General features: G+C 33.6%; 1 protein-coding gene across 1 annotated transcript; it reads right to left on the reverse strand.

Annotated features, from left to right (window-relative positions):
* Window positions 1-583: 583 nt before the first annotated feature.
* On the reverse strand, window positions 584-790 carry LOTGIDRAFT_137133 (hypothetical protein; the record flags this gene model as incomplete). The annotated part of the gene is made up of 1 exon (XM_009047465.1): window positions 584-790. A coding segment is annotated over one exon (207 nt), but the record flags the coding sequence as incomplete, so codon positions are not given.
* Window positions 791-17,323: the final 16,533 nt, after the last annotated feature.

Consider the following 17,323-nt stretch of genomic DNA (forward strand, 5'->3'; position numbering starts at 1 on the left):
TATATTTATGATAGTACTTAATTGTTGATGACAAAAGTTCTTTTCAATTTTTCAATTAACCCTCCTGTGATAAATTATGACTTTTTAATGTGATTATCTATATGTTATTGCTTTTAAAAAGACACTCCTGTATATAGATAACATAATGATATTAGTTGAAATGATAATAACATAGTAACGTATATATTTGAATTGTGCAATTTGACAATCGAAATCAGTGAGCGCTACGACTTGGCAAGGTAAAGCACGTATTTCTTTATTATGTAAAAAGCCTGGATTGCCTGTGTCTGTAAAAAGCCATCTTCAAAATGCCAAGCTATACGAACTATACGTCTTATACCTTGACTGCAGGAGTCAGCTTTCTTGTATCACGAACATTTGTAAATGAAGCGATTTGACTGGTTTGTACGTTAGCTAAACACAGAGTATTGATATTTACAGCCTTTCTGTTGGGGGCTCTGATTAGCTGTTTTCGCTGGTGTATAATCCAATCAAATCGCTGCTTACCGCAATACTAAAAAGGTAACTATTGTAGTAAAAGTAAAAGTGCGAAGTTACACCGTGTGCTTTCATAAATAATGTTCTATTGGGTAGTAAATAAATTGATTCTATCAGTAAATGTCTGGATTGAGCACCTGTCAGTAAATGTCTGGATTGAGCATCTGTCAGTAAATGTTTGGAATGAGCTTCTGCCAGTAACTGTCTGGATTGAGCATCTATCAGTAAATGCCTGGATTGAACTTCTGTCAGTAAATGTCTGGATTGAACTTCTGTCAGTAAATGTCTGGATTTAGCATCTGTCAGTAAATGTCTGGATTGAACTTCTGTCAGTAAATGTCTGGATTGAGCTTCTGTCAGTAACTGTCTGGATGGAACTTCTGTCACTAAAAGGTTGGGTTGCGCTTCCAATAAATGTCCTGATTGCCCTTCCGCCAGGAAATCTCCTTCAAGTCTTAACTTAATATTTTGTCATTTTGGATAAATTTCAGATTTATGAATATTTTTCAGATAATTATATTTTATAAGATGGGGTGGTTATATTTGGTTTATGTTACACTAGCGTCATTTCTCATTTTTTCTGCTGAGTGTAACTCTACATCACCAACTCAGTCCACTGTAAATCCAACAGAGTATATGATTTCAGCTTCAATGGTCAACCTGGGACTTTTATTTCAAAAAGCTGGTTTGAACGTATCAGCTTTATTACAACTAGATAGGGACACCTCCACCAATAGTACAGCGATATTTGGTGAAATGATGAAAGAGTTATCTACCATTAATAAGACAGAATTGATATATTTAATAAAGCACAATAGAATCGATGAAGCTCTGAGAATTATAAAAGATAAAGTTCAACAATCATCAGCATTTCACAACTATTTAATTCATCCAGATAACTTTGCTGGCTGCAATTTGCCGTCGTTCATCTCGGTTTTTGTATTTCTTTTTTTGTATCAAATATTATAATGTATTGGTGTGAAATGTTTCTGTTATTAGTCTGTCGTCCTTCTGTTTTCTGTCATTTTCAAAGTACCCTACCAATTGATACTATAATTGGTCTTGTTATTATACGACGTCAACTGATTTTCTAGATTATGTAAAAGACAACTCCGTGGCTAATAAAAACATAAACTCAATAGATTTATTTAATCGTGTCTTATTAAAGAATCTTGTACAATTTATTCAATCGTGATTTATTGAAGAATATTGTACAATTTATTCAATCATGACTTATTGGAGAACCTTGTAGGCTACAATTTATTCAATAGTTAATTATTAAAGAATCTTGTACAATTTATTCAATCGTGAATTATTGAAGAATATTGTAAAATTTATTCAATCATGACTGAAGAATCTTGTACAATTTACTCAATCGTGACCTATTGGAGAATCTTCTACATTTATTCAATAATGACTTAGTAAAGAATCTTGTACAATTTGTTCAATCATGATTTATTGTAGAATCTTGTACAATTTGTTGAATCATGATTTGTTGTAGAATCTTGTACAATTTGTTGAATCATGATTTATTGTAGAATCTTGTACAATTTGTTGAATCATGATTTATTGTAGAATCTTGTACAATTTGTTCAATCATGATTTATTGTAGAATCTTGTACAATTTGTTGAATCATGATTTAGTGTAGAATCTTGTACAATTTGTTCAATCATGATTTATTGTAGAATCTTGTACAATTTATTCAATCATGACCTAATAAAGAATCTTGTACATTTTTTTTTCTTTTGCAAAGATAAAGCATGCATGGTTAATTATTCGTACTTAAAAAGACTAGAATGACTCCTTTAATTCAAATCTCTGTCAGAAACAATCAAAGATTCCACAATGTTAATTGTATCTATATTACCTCTTTTAACACAGTCCCTTTTATTCTTCCATCAATTCCTAACGAATTTCTCCAAACACTCAAGTGTTAGTTTGGTATTCTCGGTGAGTTTAGCATTTTCAAAATGCTTTAAATTAGAATTCTCACTGTGAGTGGCCAACATAAAGTCATTGGTATTGGATTAAACACTAATCCCAAATTTCGTTTCATTAAAGGGAAAGTGTGCACCAAAAATCGATTTAAGGTTATCGCGGGAGTAATCATTGTTCATTTTCTTTTAACTTGCTTACACAGTCTGTTTTCAAAAACAGAAATGTTACTTGTATGACGTCACTATCGCAACAGTTGCTATTGGTATAATATGACCATAAAGCGCATATTTTCATAGCACTCAATCTGAATCTAATCCTTTGAAATAGCTATTAACTGGAATACGAGTCTTGTCTTATGTTAATATTTTAGTAGTAAATAAAGAGCATGTAGAACTAGGCGAGTTAAAGTATTGATATACACCTTGATTAACAGTTTAATCTTTCACTGTATCAACATACACTGTTTAATTCGGACAATTATCGTCCTTACTAAAGTTCCTCTACATTTTGTTAGTTTAAATGATTTTAAACAACGAAACCTTGGATAATTTACACAATCATAATCAATTTTTCTCCATCCCTTCACAAGGAGTTTTACGCCTTGTTGTTTCCGTGTTGAAGGGGAACATCATGGAGCTTCCTTTTCACCTAATAATGATCTTAACTTTGGCATCGCCATGACTTTGGAATTTTCAGAAACAAAGCTACAGGCCAGTAGCCAGACTTGGTTGTTCGGAGGAAAAGTAATATATCCAGAGACCATGTCATATGGTTTTTAGTTGCATTAATGGAATGGGTCAATTGTCTATTTTTGGGGCAATCCCCCCCACCTTGTCCCCCTGTAGCTATGGCCTGAAAACCAAACAACTTCCACTAAAAGTAGGGCTACATTTCCACAGATTTCTGTCAATTCAATAACCATCACCAAATTCTACAAATCGAAAACTTGACCTCGATAATTTGGAAAATCAATCTTAGATTTGTTGATTTCCTTTTTTCGGTGGAATGTTTATCTATCTCCGCAAGATTTACCTTTTACCTTAACAGAGTGGTTGAGGTAGGATAAAACTGGTATGCTATTTTGGCACTGTTACATGGTTTAACTTAGTTAAATTGCTGTGGTATATAAACTGCTCTTACAGGGACTGTGAGGAGGCTTTCTAATTTTTGTATGTGTATCGGGATACTGATAGAAGCAATTTGCACCATTCTAATTTTCAGCATGGCGTCAATAGTTCCGCAATTGCACTAAAAATAAGTGTTTAATGACGTCACTATGTTCCTTTAGCAATGATACGGTATTTTCCACATTGATAATACACTACCGTTGCAGTAGGAACATGATATAATGCAAACTTACATAGTAAATCTGAAATTAATATCGTTTTAATAATAGGCCTGACGATGTTTTAAAAGGCTTATATACATTATGTTTATAGCTGTATTTTATGTCTTTATTTATGTTTTGGACACAAGTTCTAGAAGCGATCCGTCTTTCAATAATATCTTCAAAAGGCCTATGTACATCACCACCGACAGACAACTAGCATCTCTTTGTTTGAATAAATTTCATTGACCTTTCAAAATAAACACGTGATTAACATCAGTCAATAAATAAGCCGAATATTGATCGATTCACACTGAATAAACTAAACAATGTGATTGGTCGATAATCTAGAAACCGGAAGACGTGTCGAAATCGTGAACATTGAAGAGTTTGGCCAGTCTCTGGGAAATTGACACAGCAAGTTTGACTCTTGACACATATTGTGTTAATGCAGTCGACTCCAATCTTCATCACATCTAATTTTAAATGTAGGCCTATAATAATTACTCTACGATAACTAATCGCGAATGCTTTCATCTATGTAGCCTATATAACTTAGGCTATTAATCATAATGCTTATTACCATGAAATCATCTTCAATTCCTGATGACTGTATTGTATACAGTATTTTGTAGTTAAATGACAAAATACTTTTATCAATTGACTTTAGGGTTGGGAAATCAGATATTCGACCATTTTGAAAGTCAAAGTTTAGGTCAGAGTTTTGGTTTCGGATTATCAGTAATAGAAATTTGGCAGAAAGGGCTCCTATTGGCTTTATTCGCTGGCGTACAATCCAATCAAATCGATGTAGGCCTGTTCAGTGATCCAAGAATAGCGACTATTACAGTAAATAGACTAAGTACGAAGTTCGTAGGCTAATTGCTTGAAGATGCCTCATAGCGAGTGAGACGACGGGCTTCGCTCACATAGCTCACAAAATGCAGTCGTTTGTAATTCTATTACACGAAATACCTACAATATTTACTATAAGCCTATCATCATTTTAATTTTGGACATTTTTTTACCTGCAGGCTACCAACCGGAAGTTATTTCAGTCATCAGATTCGGAGGATTCGACCGGTCATATTTGTCTTTTGTATGCCACTTTGCAGAAAATAAGAGATGTTTGACTTTTTCAGTTCAAGGCTTGTAGGTGGTAATATGATACTATTTGAAGTCATTTCTACTATGAATTCAAAATTTTATATACTTGGTCGATTCGACAGGTCGTATCGTCCTGTAGAACTCTTCTATTTTAGAGTACACAAGCCTTTACTCTATGGCGAGGGAAGGTTTGAATTCTATTTTTTTTTCACTGTTCCAGAATTTAAGTCTATTGTTGATCAGAATATCTCTAGAATGGTTGCGAGCAGGTAAGACAAATATATAAAGTATTTGAGGCACCGGTTTATATTCATCTTGGCACCCTTACTTGCCTAAAAAACTTCGTAGCCGTCATTCTGTCAAAGTAACCTACGATACCAATTTAACTACATTAAACACATTTTGTACACTGCCAAATCAAAATGAAAAACCCGGAACGTATTTTAGCAAAGCGAACGAAAATGCAAAATGAAATTAAATTTTCCAACCACGTGCTGAGGGCCTAATTTCAACAATACGGGGAGTAAAATCGTATATTCGAAAATAAGTCAACTTTTAAAGCATGTACCACATAATTATGCCGTAGGCCTGTGTTTCCAAGTCAGCTGTCCGCAAATGAAAACCAGTGTGGAAATATTGACCTGACATAGAGACTTTGATGCAGAAATAAACATAGAGATTAGCGTCACACACCCTTTAATACTCTTGTCAATACAAACTCCCATCTTGATATGTTAGGTTCAAGCAGGTTGGCATATTGTGAACTGTTCACCTTGTGATCAGTATAAAGTGAGACATCTCGTGACCATTTTGCTTATGAACAATTTCTCATATGACCAGAGAAAGAGACAGAAAGTCTGTAAACTAAACCATAATCCATAATGTTTAATGACGTTTCCCCCGATTGTCTCTACCTATTTACTAGACCACAATGTGGTCAAATCGCTGCATTCCGTGATACAAAAATTGTGGCTATGGTAGTCAAGGTTTTAGTCTTAGTTTGTAAAGCTTAACATTGTGAAGATGCTGTTAGGCCTTAACTATTAGCAGCCTAATAAAGACTCAGAAAGGGTCGTGTATTCAGATTCTACACACTTTGCCGCCACAATGAAACTTATAAGCACCACAGTAAGGAAGTCTTAGCACATAGCGCCAAAACATAGACTATAAGTCATTTCTTAATATCGCATTGGAATCGTGGAGTTAAAACATGATTGATGAAGCATTCTTTCAAGTATAGTATATCCAACTGTCCAATTAAACAGGGTTTCGTACGAGTTGATAAAGAGAAAGTAATATTAGCTCAGTCTAATACCAAACTAAAATAAATAGTGACTACTATGTTTATATGCTCTGAACAGTATTCTATCTATCTCAATACTTCACACTATTTCCAATAAAATACCGCACCATCAATTCTCACGTAAATATCTTATCGATCGAATCATTCAGATGTCGAAAATATAGGCTACGACGATCAAACTCAATTGTTCAGAGGTTTTTATGTTTAATAGCCTGTGCGATATGGCATCAGTCATAAATTACAATTCAAATGAAAAATATATGAATTTGATCAAAAGTTTGTACTCTTCAAGTCTGCGTCCATCGTCAGACTGAAAAATCTGCATCTATTCCAGCCTCTGATAGATATTTTGACAGTTGTCGGCTGTGTAGAGACAGAAAACAAGGCCCTATTTTGTTGGGATTTTCCTCACTTCAGAAGGTAGATATTGGCGTACAGGGACCGATCTATTTAGTCACAGTGCTCGAGTTAGAATTTAAACGGGTTAAAAATTCTAACAAGACCTTCTCCGTCTGTGATGTGAATTCTTCAAGAAATTAAATAGTTGAAATTCTATTTATACATTCTTCAACAGAGTATGAGAAAATAAATGTTGAAATCCCCTGTAATATTAAGCGTGTCAGATTGGTGAAATTTTCCCCCTATTTACAGACACACGTTCTGAAATGTAAGAATTTCATAAACGCTCATGCCAATCTAAATACAGTGAATAGTTTTGTTATTGACATCATGTGCAAACAGATGCATAATAATATTACAATTCAAATAATGTCTGCATTTGTGTAAATAACAATATCTTTGAGAGGACTTGAATAATCAACTTTTCACAGAGACAATGGAGGGAGAAAATTTAAACCTCTAAGCATCTGATAACAAATGAATAAATACACCAAAATGATCGTCCACAACAAGTAGCAGGTGTCGAATGCCAACGAATCTTGGCACTGAATCGATTAGGTTGGATCTTGTTCTATTTCTTGAATTCCTTAAATCATGGGCTTTCAACACGTGCTTTCGATGTTGAAAATTTGTTAATACAACGCACTTTACCTGTGATAATTATATTTCCTTTTTATGAGAGTACCACGTTTTCTCTGTGTGGCAATGTCTTCCAGACCCCCCTTTCACCTTGTAATAATTGCCTTCCAAGCTTTTCACGTGGTGTGTGTGTTTCGACATACTCGATAGATCGATAAATAAAAAGATGCCACAACCACCACAGTCATTTAAAGCTATTTAAGGACATGTGAACGAAATATTTTTGAGTACCGGTAACATCAAAATATGATAATAAAGGTCAACTATGAATATAATAGCCGATCATAAAAAAGGTAAATATTAGCACTGAGCAAAGCGTAGAGCTGACGTTTTACTGTTGTCATTGTTTAACAAATTAACATTGACTCGACAGTTAACATCCTTATCTTAGATTAGACACTTAAACAAATATTTCAAAAACAATGTGACCTTTATATTGCCTAGACTGTATTTATATTGGTTATATTTCCCGATAATCCATCTTAATCCCCTGATCGTGCTCCAGATAGACTTTCCGATAAGACTAATCCCAATAGCTACGTATAAGCCGGAGGATTTTAACCAATCAAAACGAACCTTTGCATACAAAAACGATTGCCCTTACTGCTAAAATATTCACGAGTTTTGTGTGACTTCATATTTACAAAACAAAACGTATATATAAGCGTCTTGATTGGCTGGTTTGAAAATCACGTGACATGGTGAATAGTTATTATCTCAGTTCCAAATACGAGGTTTACGGACTAAAGTGAACCACGGTAAAAAAAAGATTCGGACGTCTTGAAGAGTTGCCTTTGTCCCTTCCTGCTGCTATACCAACCTAAGTGAAGGTGATTATACCAATCTATAGGTAGCGTCAACGATTATGTTAACAATTTTTCCCATGGAACTTTCTGACCTAATGTCATGTTATCTCAAACGTACAGTATTAACTGAGGTACGTGCCACATATTAATAAACAGTTAATGATTAAATCGAAATAGTGCGAATGATCTTGATATATCTTGACGAATGTCAAAGATATTTCAAAATCATCAATATACTTTTGACAACCCGCTATATATACAACCCACTATCACTTATATTGCAATAAAGCTTTTGATGAACATGTACGCTAAAGTAATAGTCGCTCTGTGCCTACTGTCGGCTGTTGTCGCTATCCAACAAGCTGAAAGAGCTGAGAGGTATGTGGGCTACAATGGATTAAACCCCTATCCTAACAATGGTAAAGCCGGTGGTGGATATTGTGGAATGCAGATTTGTCCTCCGGGAACCTCGTGTAGACGTATTGCTGGAAATATGCAGTGTGCAAGAGTGGGATAACCTGGCTGTTTCTCTACATTTACCGTTTTGAAGTACATAAATCTTGGAATTTATACAAGAAGATTTCGTTGTTTGTTTGATAGTTGATGGACATTGATATTACACAGATGACTGAACGATCCCATGAACCACATTCTTGTATATAGGATGCCTTTGCTCTCGTTTTTGTCAGTGGCTTCTAACTTTTATATTGGATAAACGGTTATGACTTTCAATTGATACTTTTTCTATGAACCTTACTAGACGAAAGTTTATATTTCATCTTCCACACTTTGCTTTTATTTTATTTTACTGTACAAAATAGTTATATAAAGAATATATTTAAAACACTGACAGTTTTATTTGATCTCGTTAAAACGTTGTGGAGAAATATCTTGTAAACCAGTTGTATTTATGAATACAGTCCATTGCCAAAGATGACGTCAACATAATGATGGCAATATATTGAATATTTTCAGAAAAGTGTCGTGTCTTTTGATGTTAACATCTTCACAATGTCAAGCTATTACGATTGGATTGTAGGCCATCAAATACAGCCAATCAATCTCTCAATTACACGTGAACAGTCTTTCTGCCGAGGGCACTGATTGGCTGTATTCGATAGTGTACTTAAATCAAATTAAATCGCTGTATTAACAAACTTCAGTGATACACAAAAACGTGGCTAGTGCTGTCAAGGTATTAGACGCAGTTCGTAATAGCTTGAAATTGTAAATAGGGGTGGTAAGGATTTTTTTTAAACCCATTATTAAGAAAACAGCAAAGCGAGTGAGAGTGCTAGTGAGTATTCTGTGCATTAACTTATTACTTCGCCCTTTCTTAGTTTAATGATTATTTCAGTGTGAAATTTTATTAACTCAAACTCCATCGAACCATACATTTTTATTTAAATCTGAGTAATGTTCTTTTCGAAATACCTACTATTTTGCCATAATTTGGACGAAATTTTGATTAACGGAATTCACAAAAGTGCAAAGGCAATATACACAAATCACATGCAAACAATTTGGTTATGTCCATGGTACAAGAAGAAGGGCATTATATAAATAAATATCCCAAATGCGTCTATTATCATGTCTTGCTCATAAAGATTAGATTATCAGAAAATCGTATTAGAATGTTTCAAATAGAAAAAAATGTGTATGTTAACATTGGTTATATTGACAAGTATGTGAAGCCTAACCCATCTTAACTAAACATTACATTGTCAATTTGTTACAAATAACAACACATTCAACACGTTTGTTTTCGTCTTCACTTTTCTCTACAAATTTTTCAAGATTTATCCAAAAAACTGAATTTTGAATTTGTGTTTCTCTTCGTTTCTCGTTTAAAAAATCACTTTATTGACACTGTCTTGAGGTAATTGTCTCATGTTCCGGATAGAAATTGACAACCAGAGATAGAAAAAGCGTAATTGAGGAGTCGCATATTTGTTCAATTTGTTTAAGAATAGCTTAAATCTTTGACTAATTGTTATATTTTAAACAGGTTAAAAATCAACAAAAAATCCAGCGTAAACAAGTTTTCTATGTTGATTTTTTTACAAGTATTGTAAAGTGGTAAATAACCGTCTAACATAAAGAAGTCTTGCCTATTTGTGAACTGGTAAGTCTCCATATACACATTCATATGCCCTTTTACATAGAAATGTAGTCAAAACGCATCATATTTGGCTTGTAGGCATGATAGAGGCTACAGTTTTTGTCCGATCTTAATGAATTTGGTGCGCATGTACGTCTATATAGTGATGACATCTCAGTCAAGTTCAAATTTGGTCATTATCGGAAGAATTAGTAGAGATTTCTGACAGCAGCTTTGCAAAAAGATATTGTGAAAATTCAAATTACATACACGAGCAGTAGAAATGGTGTAACTAATTAGGTCTCGAAATTATTCAACAGACATGATCTTGAAATGATGAAACCGACATGATCTTGAAATGGTGAAACCGACATGATCTTGAAATGATGAAGCAGACTAGGTCTTGAAGTGATGTCCTAATGAATGAAACAGACTATGGGTCTTGCAAATGTTGAAGCAGACTAGGTCTTGAAATAATGAAACAGACATGATCTGGAAATGATAAATCTGTGTTGGACTTGAAATGACGAAACTGTCCAGGTGTTGAAATTAAGAAACAGACATGATTTTGAAATGATTAATCAGACTGATCTTGAAAAGATGAAAAAGACACAGTCTTGAAAAGATGAAAAAGACACAATCTTGAAATGATAAAAGAGTGTTAGACTGGAAATGATGAAACAGTCCAGGTGTTGAAAAGATGAAACAGACATTATCTTGAAATGATAAAAGAGTTTTGGATTGGAAATGATGAAACAGTTCAGGTGTTGAAAATATGAAACAGACATGATCTTGAAGCGATTAATCAGACTAGGTCATGAAATGATGAAAAAGACACGGTCATGAAATGATGAAAAAGACACGGTCTTGAAATGATGAACCAGACATGGTCTTTCAATTACAAAACAGTCTATTTCTTGAAATGATGAAACTGTAAAAGACTAAGTCTTGAAAGGATGAAACAGAGTAGGACTTAAGATGATGAAACATGATGTTGAAATAATGAAACTGACATGGTTTTGAAATGATGATACCGACATGATCTTGAAACGATGAAGCAGACTAGGTCTTGAAAGGATGAAAAGAACTAGGTCCCGATTTCAATGACTTTTGATACATACTGCAAAAACTATTATCTTAGTTTCTTCATTTTAAAAATGGATAGCTGATACATGGAAACAAAAAAAGTCTGTTGATCGAAAGATTTCAAATAAGGGAGAAATATACGCATGCGCAATGATTATAAATTTGAAAGGGGTGTAAACATTTGCTGACGGTTCAGTGTTACTGAGGTATTGATCAGCCAACAAAATATTAACAATTTTCCTTCAACAGCAAGAAAACAGTGACAAACCGCCCCAGCCGTTGACGATAAAACATGGGTCGAATGATGGGCGAGAAGTAATAATTTTCAATCAAATTCAAAATGAAGAAAAATATGGATTTTGACGAATACTTGTGAACCAAATTGGATTTAAAAGAATTTACCTTGATAAAATTTATCACTTGAATATAATTTAAAATAAGGAATTAATATCATTGGACAAGATCGTGTTACAGGGTGTCTGTGAAATGTGCAGGACCTCTTATCGAGGTTAACAGTCTTAATAAAATGCCATGGCGGATTGTTACATGGATATTTATATTCATTTCTGGATTCTTGGTAAGTAACCTAACCTATACCAGCAAACCTATGGGATGATGAAGCACTATTTATTTTGAAAGAAAAACCAAAATCGCACTTTTAATGGTTTTAGAATCTTCTCAGAGAGATCTGAAGGAGATGATCCTGTAAAGGGGGTGGTATATATTATGTGGTAATCTGCGTCAACTATAGAGAAATATCAAACAATACTCACTGGAAAAACAAAACTTAAATGTGTCTAATTATCAAAATCTATTTCCCTTTCTAATAAAACTAGTTATCTAGAAGTTTTAAAACTTTTAAAATGGAATTTAATTGCAGTCAAGATTCTTAATCTGAACTGAGGCAGAATTTCTGAAATTGGGAACCAAAAAGTCATTTTTAAAGAGTGGAATTACTATTGGCACCACTGCACGTATTATTCTAAATGAGCAATGGTGAACAGTCTTTTTTGAGTTGTTAATTTTATTTTGTGATAAATATGATTTTTATGCCTCTATACTAAGAGCAAATTTACATATTAGAAAAGACTTGGTTGTAAATGTCTATCAGAATCACTGTCAATCAAAATTGCGCGGATTAGAAAGAAAATTCAGCAAGAAAGAATCGATTGATTAGTTTAATAGGTTAGAAACTTTAAAAGTGAACGTTGAACAGAGCAATGTACCAATTTCCCGTGTGCTAAGATAAAGATCTCTGAACAGTCATGTAATAGAAAACTCAAAACCCTATTTCAATTACGTCTTATTCATTTTACTATGCGATTTTCTATAATACTTTCCACTACTAAAATCCAATGCTTCTAGTACAACTATACCCAATGATTCAATTTTGCCATAATTATCGTCGAGTAAGACAAATAAAATAAGAAACAAATAAACCTATATCCCGATAGGTCATGTCATAAATTTGGGCAACTAATAGTTTAAATTGGCAATAAATATGTTTAAAACGCAAGTTTGATTTGAATTAAAATGATTAAATCGTTGGACGCATGTCAAACTCTCTTAACATAGTCATTCACCTTAAAGGGATAGTGAGGAGTTTTTCTAAACATTTTATGCGTATCGGTGGTATTTGTGAATTCTCTTTGCATCATTCCGATTTTCTGTCAGATGGTACCCGAATTCATAGAAACGCAAAATCATAGAAATGCTTAAAGGTGGGTTTCCTTATTTTGTAGTGTCAAATTAAGCAAACTATTTGATTAATTGGTGTTTCTAATGAATTATCAGGTATTCTTAATGTTATTATTGCATATAATTAAGAGTTTTAACTAATCATAAATGTCAATGTATATATAGTCTGGATAAACAAAAAGATACTTTTTGACCTTTCTTGATCGGTCACTCATTGGAATTCTGCTGGTAATTTTCTTCTAATTATGAATTAATTATTTACATGTGAAACAGACTGGTATTTTTCCAAGTCATTAGAACACCTCTACTTTCTAAAAAAAGTAAAAGCATTTTCATTTTCATAAATGGGAACCCATCTTTAACCTTATACGATGGCAAGAAGGAAATGTAGTTAATATTAGACGAAAATGAATTGCAAGAACTAGCTAGATATCTCACGTTTCCTGTTCGTTGGTGAATCCATCGTTTTTCGCTTTCTACTTTGCAATGTTTAGTGAGAGTCATTGAAATCACATGTCGTTCAAATCTTCAAACGCGAAATCACAGGAAGCAATTTTGACCGGGTCTTATTTTCAAGGAAATATGCTTTCGAATTTCTAACTTTATTGATAAATTTTAGAGTTGGAAACCATTGCTGTCATAATGACAATTATCTGTATCCTAAATTGTAACATATCTTTTAAAAATGCATGATTTAAATTAAACTTGGGTAAAATAGAAAAAAAAATCACTATTTAATCTGGCAGTAGTATGAAATGTTACACTGGTATGTGGTAATTTTGCCAAATCATCTGTGAGAGACATTATGATCAATATAAAAAGTTTTTAACAGACCAAATCACCTTACCATTTATTGATTAAAGTCTCTTGGTACACTTTTAAGACCCTGTCATTTAAACTCTCGGTTGAATGTGTATTAACGTACACAATTCTTTAAAATCTTCTCTTTGTAATATTATGATTCACAATGATAAACCTGCTAGACATTCCCAGTTTCAATGATTGACACCTCTATATAAATGTTGTATTATGAATGATAAACCTGCTAGACAAGTTTTTGTTATTTTCCCAGTTTCAATGATAAACCTGCTAGACACATCTATATAAATGTCGATTCTCAATGATAAACCTGCAAGACAATTTTTTTGTAATATTCCCAGTTTCAATGATAAACCTGCAAGACACGTCTATATAAATGTTGTGAATCTCAATGATAAACCTGCTAGACACGTCTTTATAAATGTTGTGAATCTCAATGATAAACCTGCTAGACACGTCTATATAAATATTGTGAATCTCAATGGTAAACCTGCTAGACACGTCTTTATAAATGTTGTGAATCTCAATGATAACCTGCTAGACACGTCTTTATAAATTTTATGATTCTCAGTGACAAACCTGATAGACATCTCTTTGTAATATTATGATTCTCAATGATAAACCTGATAGACATCTCTTTCACATATAATGATTCTCAATGATAAACCTAAAAGACATCTCTTTGATATATTCTGAGTTTCAATGATAAACATGATGGACTCTTTGTAATACTCCTTGCTTTTTGTAACATACAGTGTTTCAAATATTAATGACCTTTTTTTGGCACCTTTAAAGTCATGACTATAACGGGATATAAAACTGGTGGATATTCTTAAAGCCACGAGCGGAAAACAACATCAGTGACATTTTCCTTTCTTTTCAATTGAATTCTTTTTCTTATGGGATTGGTGTATGACGCTATATGGTTTCCCACCAATTTTGTCTGTATTGTATCAAGGCTTAACTTGAACATGATGTGTCTAACTTCAGCTTTCAAGTCACCTTGTTATAATATTTTGATATTGAATTTCTAGAGATACTGGATTAAGTCAGCTTAATGTAACGTTGATCTATAGTGTCTTTTTATCACCTGTCCTCGCCGCAATAAATACGATCTGAAATTGATGTACGTTTAAAGGTGATTAAATTCTATCATCATTGCACAAAGACGCCCGTGGTTCATGCCATCCCCAAAAACAAGCGATTTATGACGTCATTATCACAAAAGCTGCTAATACTATCTAAGGGCCTATGGGATAGTTGCTTCTCGACATAAGTTTCGGTGGAATTGCAAGAACTACAGACGTCTGAATGGAAATCAGTGTTCTCAAGACACATAAAACGTTCAGAAAACCACTTTTCAATCCTTCTATCATCAATAGTATTTGTAACGGCCGATTGTCTTCAATTGCCTTTGCTTTGAAGAATAAACCGCACAATGAAATATTTTAATGTGAAGTTTCCCGTGTTCATGACGTGTAATTAGATGTGGATAAATTTAATTTCAATAATTGTCGTCGTGAACATTCAATATGTGACGGGGTTTCGTTCAGTGTGACGTTCATGGAGGAAAAGTCGTAAGTATTTCAATCAGATTGAAGTTAAAATATACAAGGCGAGATCTGAACAGCCGTATTACCTTCAACAACCACTTTATCGAACTGTTTACATATTGAAATATTTTGAAAACTTTGTGTGCAAAAATGTGTATATTTTGTAGGCGGTTTGAGTATTTTACTTCAAATATTCGTAGCATTCCCGAGTTGGCACTCTCTTAAAGGCCAGTTATTTTTTTAACAACCATTTTAGCCGTGAGCCATATCAATTACTTGTATGTTTTCCTCAGAATGACGACTTGTTTTTGTCTTGTTTAAAAAAAAACGGATCTATTTTGATGTGAAACTCCTCAATCTGTCGATGTAGGGTTTCTTAGATTTGCAGATATAGATATTTCGTTTTTTGTTAAAACAGATTTGTAAAAAAAAAGCACAATATATCACTACTATGTAAAAAAGCCAACTTTCCAGGATAATGATATACAGACTCTTGAACAGTGGCTTTTTAAGGGTCATAAAGAGAGGGGGCCGAATAGAAGTCGACAGGGTTGTCTTGTTTGAAATTTCATTAGACCATTAGAATCTTATTATCTGACGCAGGATTTTTTATTAGCTAAGCTAATCAGTTACATAGTGTTCATTAGTCACCGTTGTAATTGGAGCCATCAGAATGTCCAGAATTATCCGCGCTAGAAAGTGATAAAGACGACTCGTCTTTTCTTTCTTGAGACATTTTCTTGCAATATGCTATATAGAAGATAATTATATTATATACAGATACAGTGAAATTCCTTGCTTAAGGTATACTTGGAGGCATTTTCGTACATTTCTGGTATTACTGAAGACTATTTACATTCAAATCCCCGAAAATGGCGAATCGGTCTCTTTAAGACGATGTTAATTAATATTTTTCAGATTGATTTGACCAGTGGTCGAGGTGTTTTGACCGTATGGCTACTCAACTATAAAAATGTTAAAGGAAGAACTTATGATGGTAGTTGTTGTGATTATGCGCCTACTGGTTCTGATACCTGTCCAGATCAATGTGATTATGTGATGAGATGTATCGTAACCGGTCTTGGCAGGTAAACCATTCTTCTTTCTTGTCGATAATCATACCAGTTACTTTCTCTCTCCTGGTAGTTTCTCGTTGATTCAGAATATAAAATTCCGTGCCATTTTATGAGACTACAAGGGTATACGAGTTAATTTTATATATGAACCATGAGGACAGGCAGAGTAAACAGGAAAAGCATTTCGAAGGTGTTTTGAATTCCTAACCTTGCTAATTGGACACAGAACACTTTTAGTTTCTTATTGCACCATTATATCCAGGTCCGACGTCTTTGGTTCCCGCTATTTCACAAAACTTCGTTATTTTCACATTCTACTGAAATGGTAACTGTGATAATGACGTCATAATCTTGTCATTTTGTTCTTATGATTACACTCGACTCGACTGAGAATCCGAATGGTGCAAATAGAAGCTGTAAGTTTCCTGGATACGCTGCCTATAAAACCCTTTTAACATTCATCACAGTATACCATTGTCTAACAGAATTCAAATAAACACAAATCCATTAGATTTTAGTCATTAGATATATTATATTGTTCAGTAATGTGTTTAAGACAATCAAATACATATTACTATTAGCGTTAAATGAAACTCTTTCAAATCTATATATAGAGACGAAACAAATTATAAATAACACATCTTCTGAAACACTTTCGAAATATGCTGATTCTTATCCTACTTCTGCTTTTCCAATCCGTTTATATGATGATGGATGGTTGGCGATGGCTGACATAAAATTGATTAGAACTTTTTTGGCGACTATAAACCTAACCACCGTGTTCTATAGGCATTCGAGCATTGTACGCTTAATGATGCTACCCTATGTATTACTCCAGCAGAAAAATAAGAAGTAAAACTCTTTTAAGAATATCTCATGTTTTCTATGATAACATTACTGTCAAGTAATTCTCTCCCCGGGTGGTTCATTTAACTTCATTAAGCCTTAAAGTCAATATTGAACAGATAATCT

Source organism: Lottia gigantea (assembly GCF_000327385.1).
Source record: "Lottia gigantea unplaced genomic scaffold LOTGIsca_112, whole genome shotgun sequence".
NCBI classification, from domain to species: domain Eukaryota; kingdom Metazoa; phylum Mollusca; class Gastropoda; family Lottiidae; genus Lottia; species Lottia gigantea.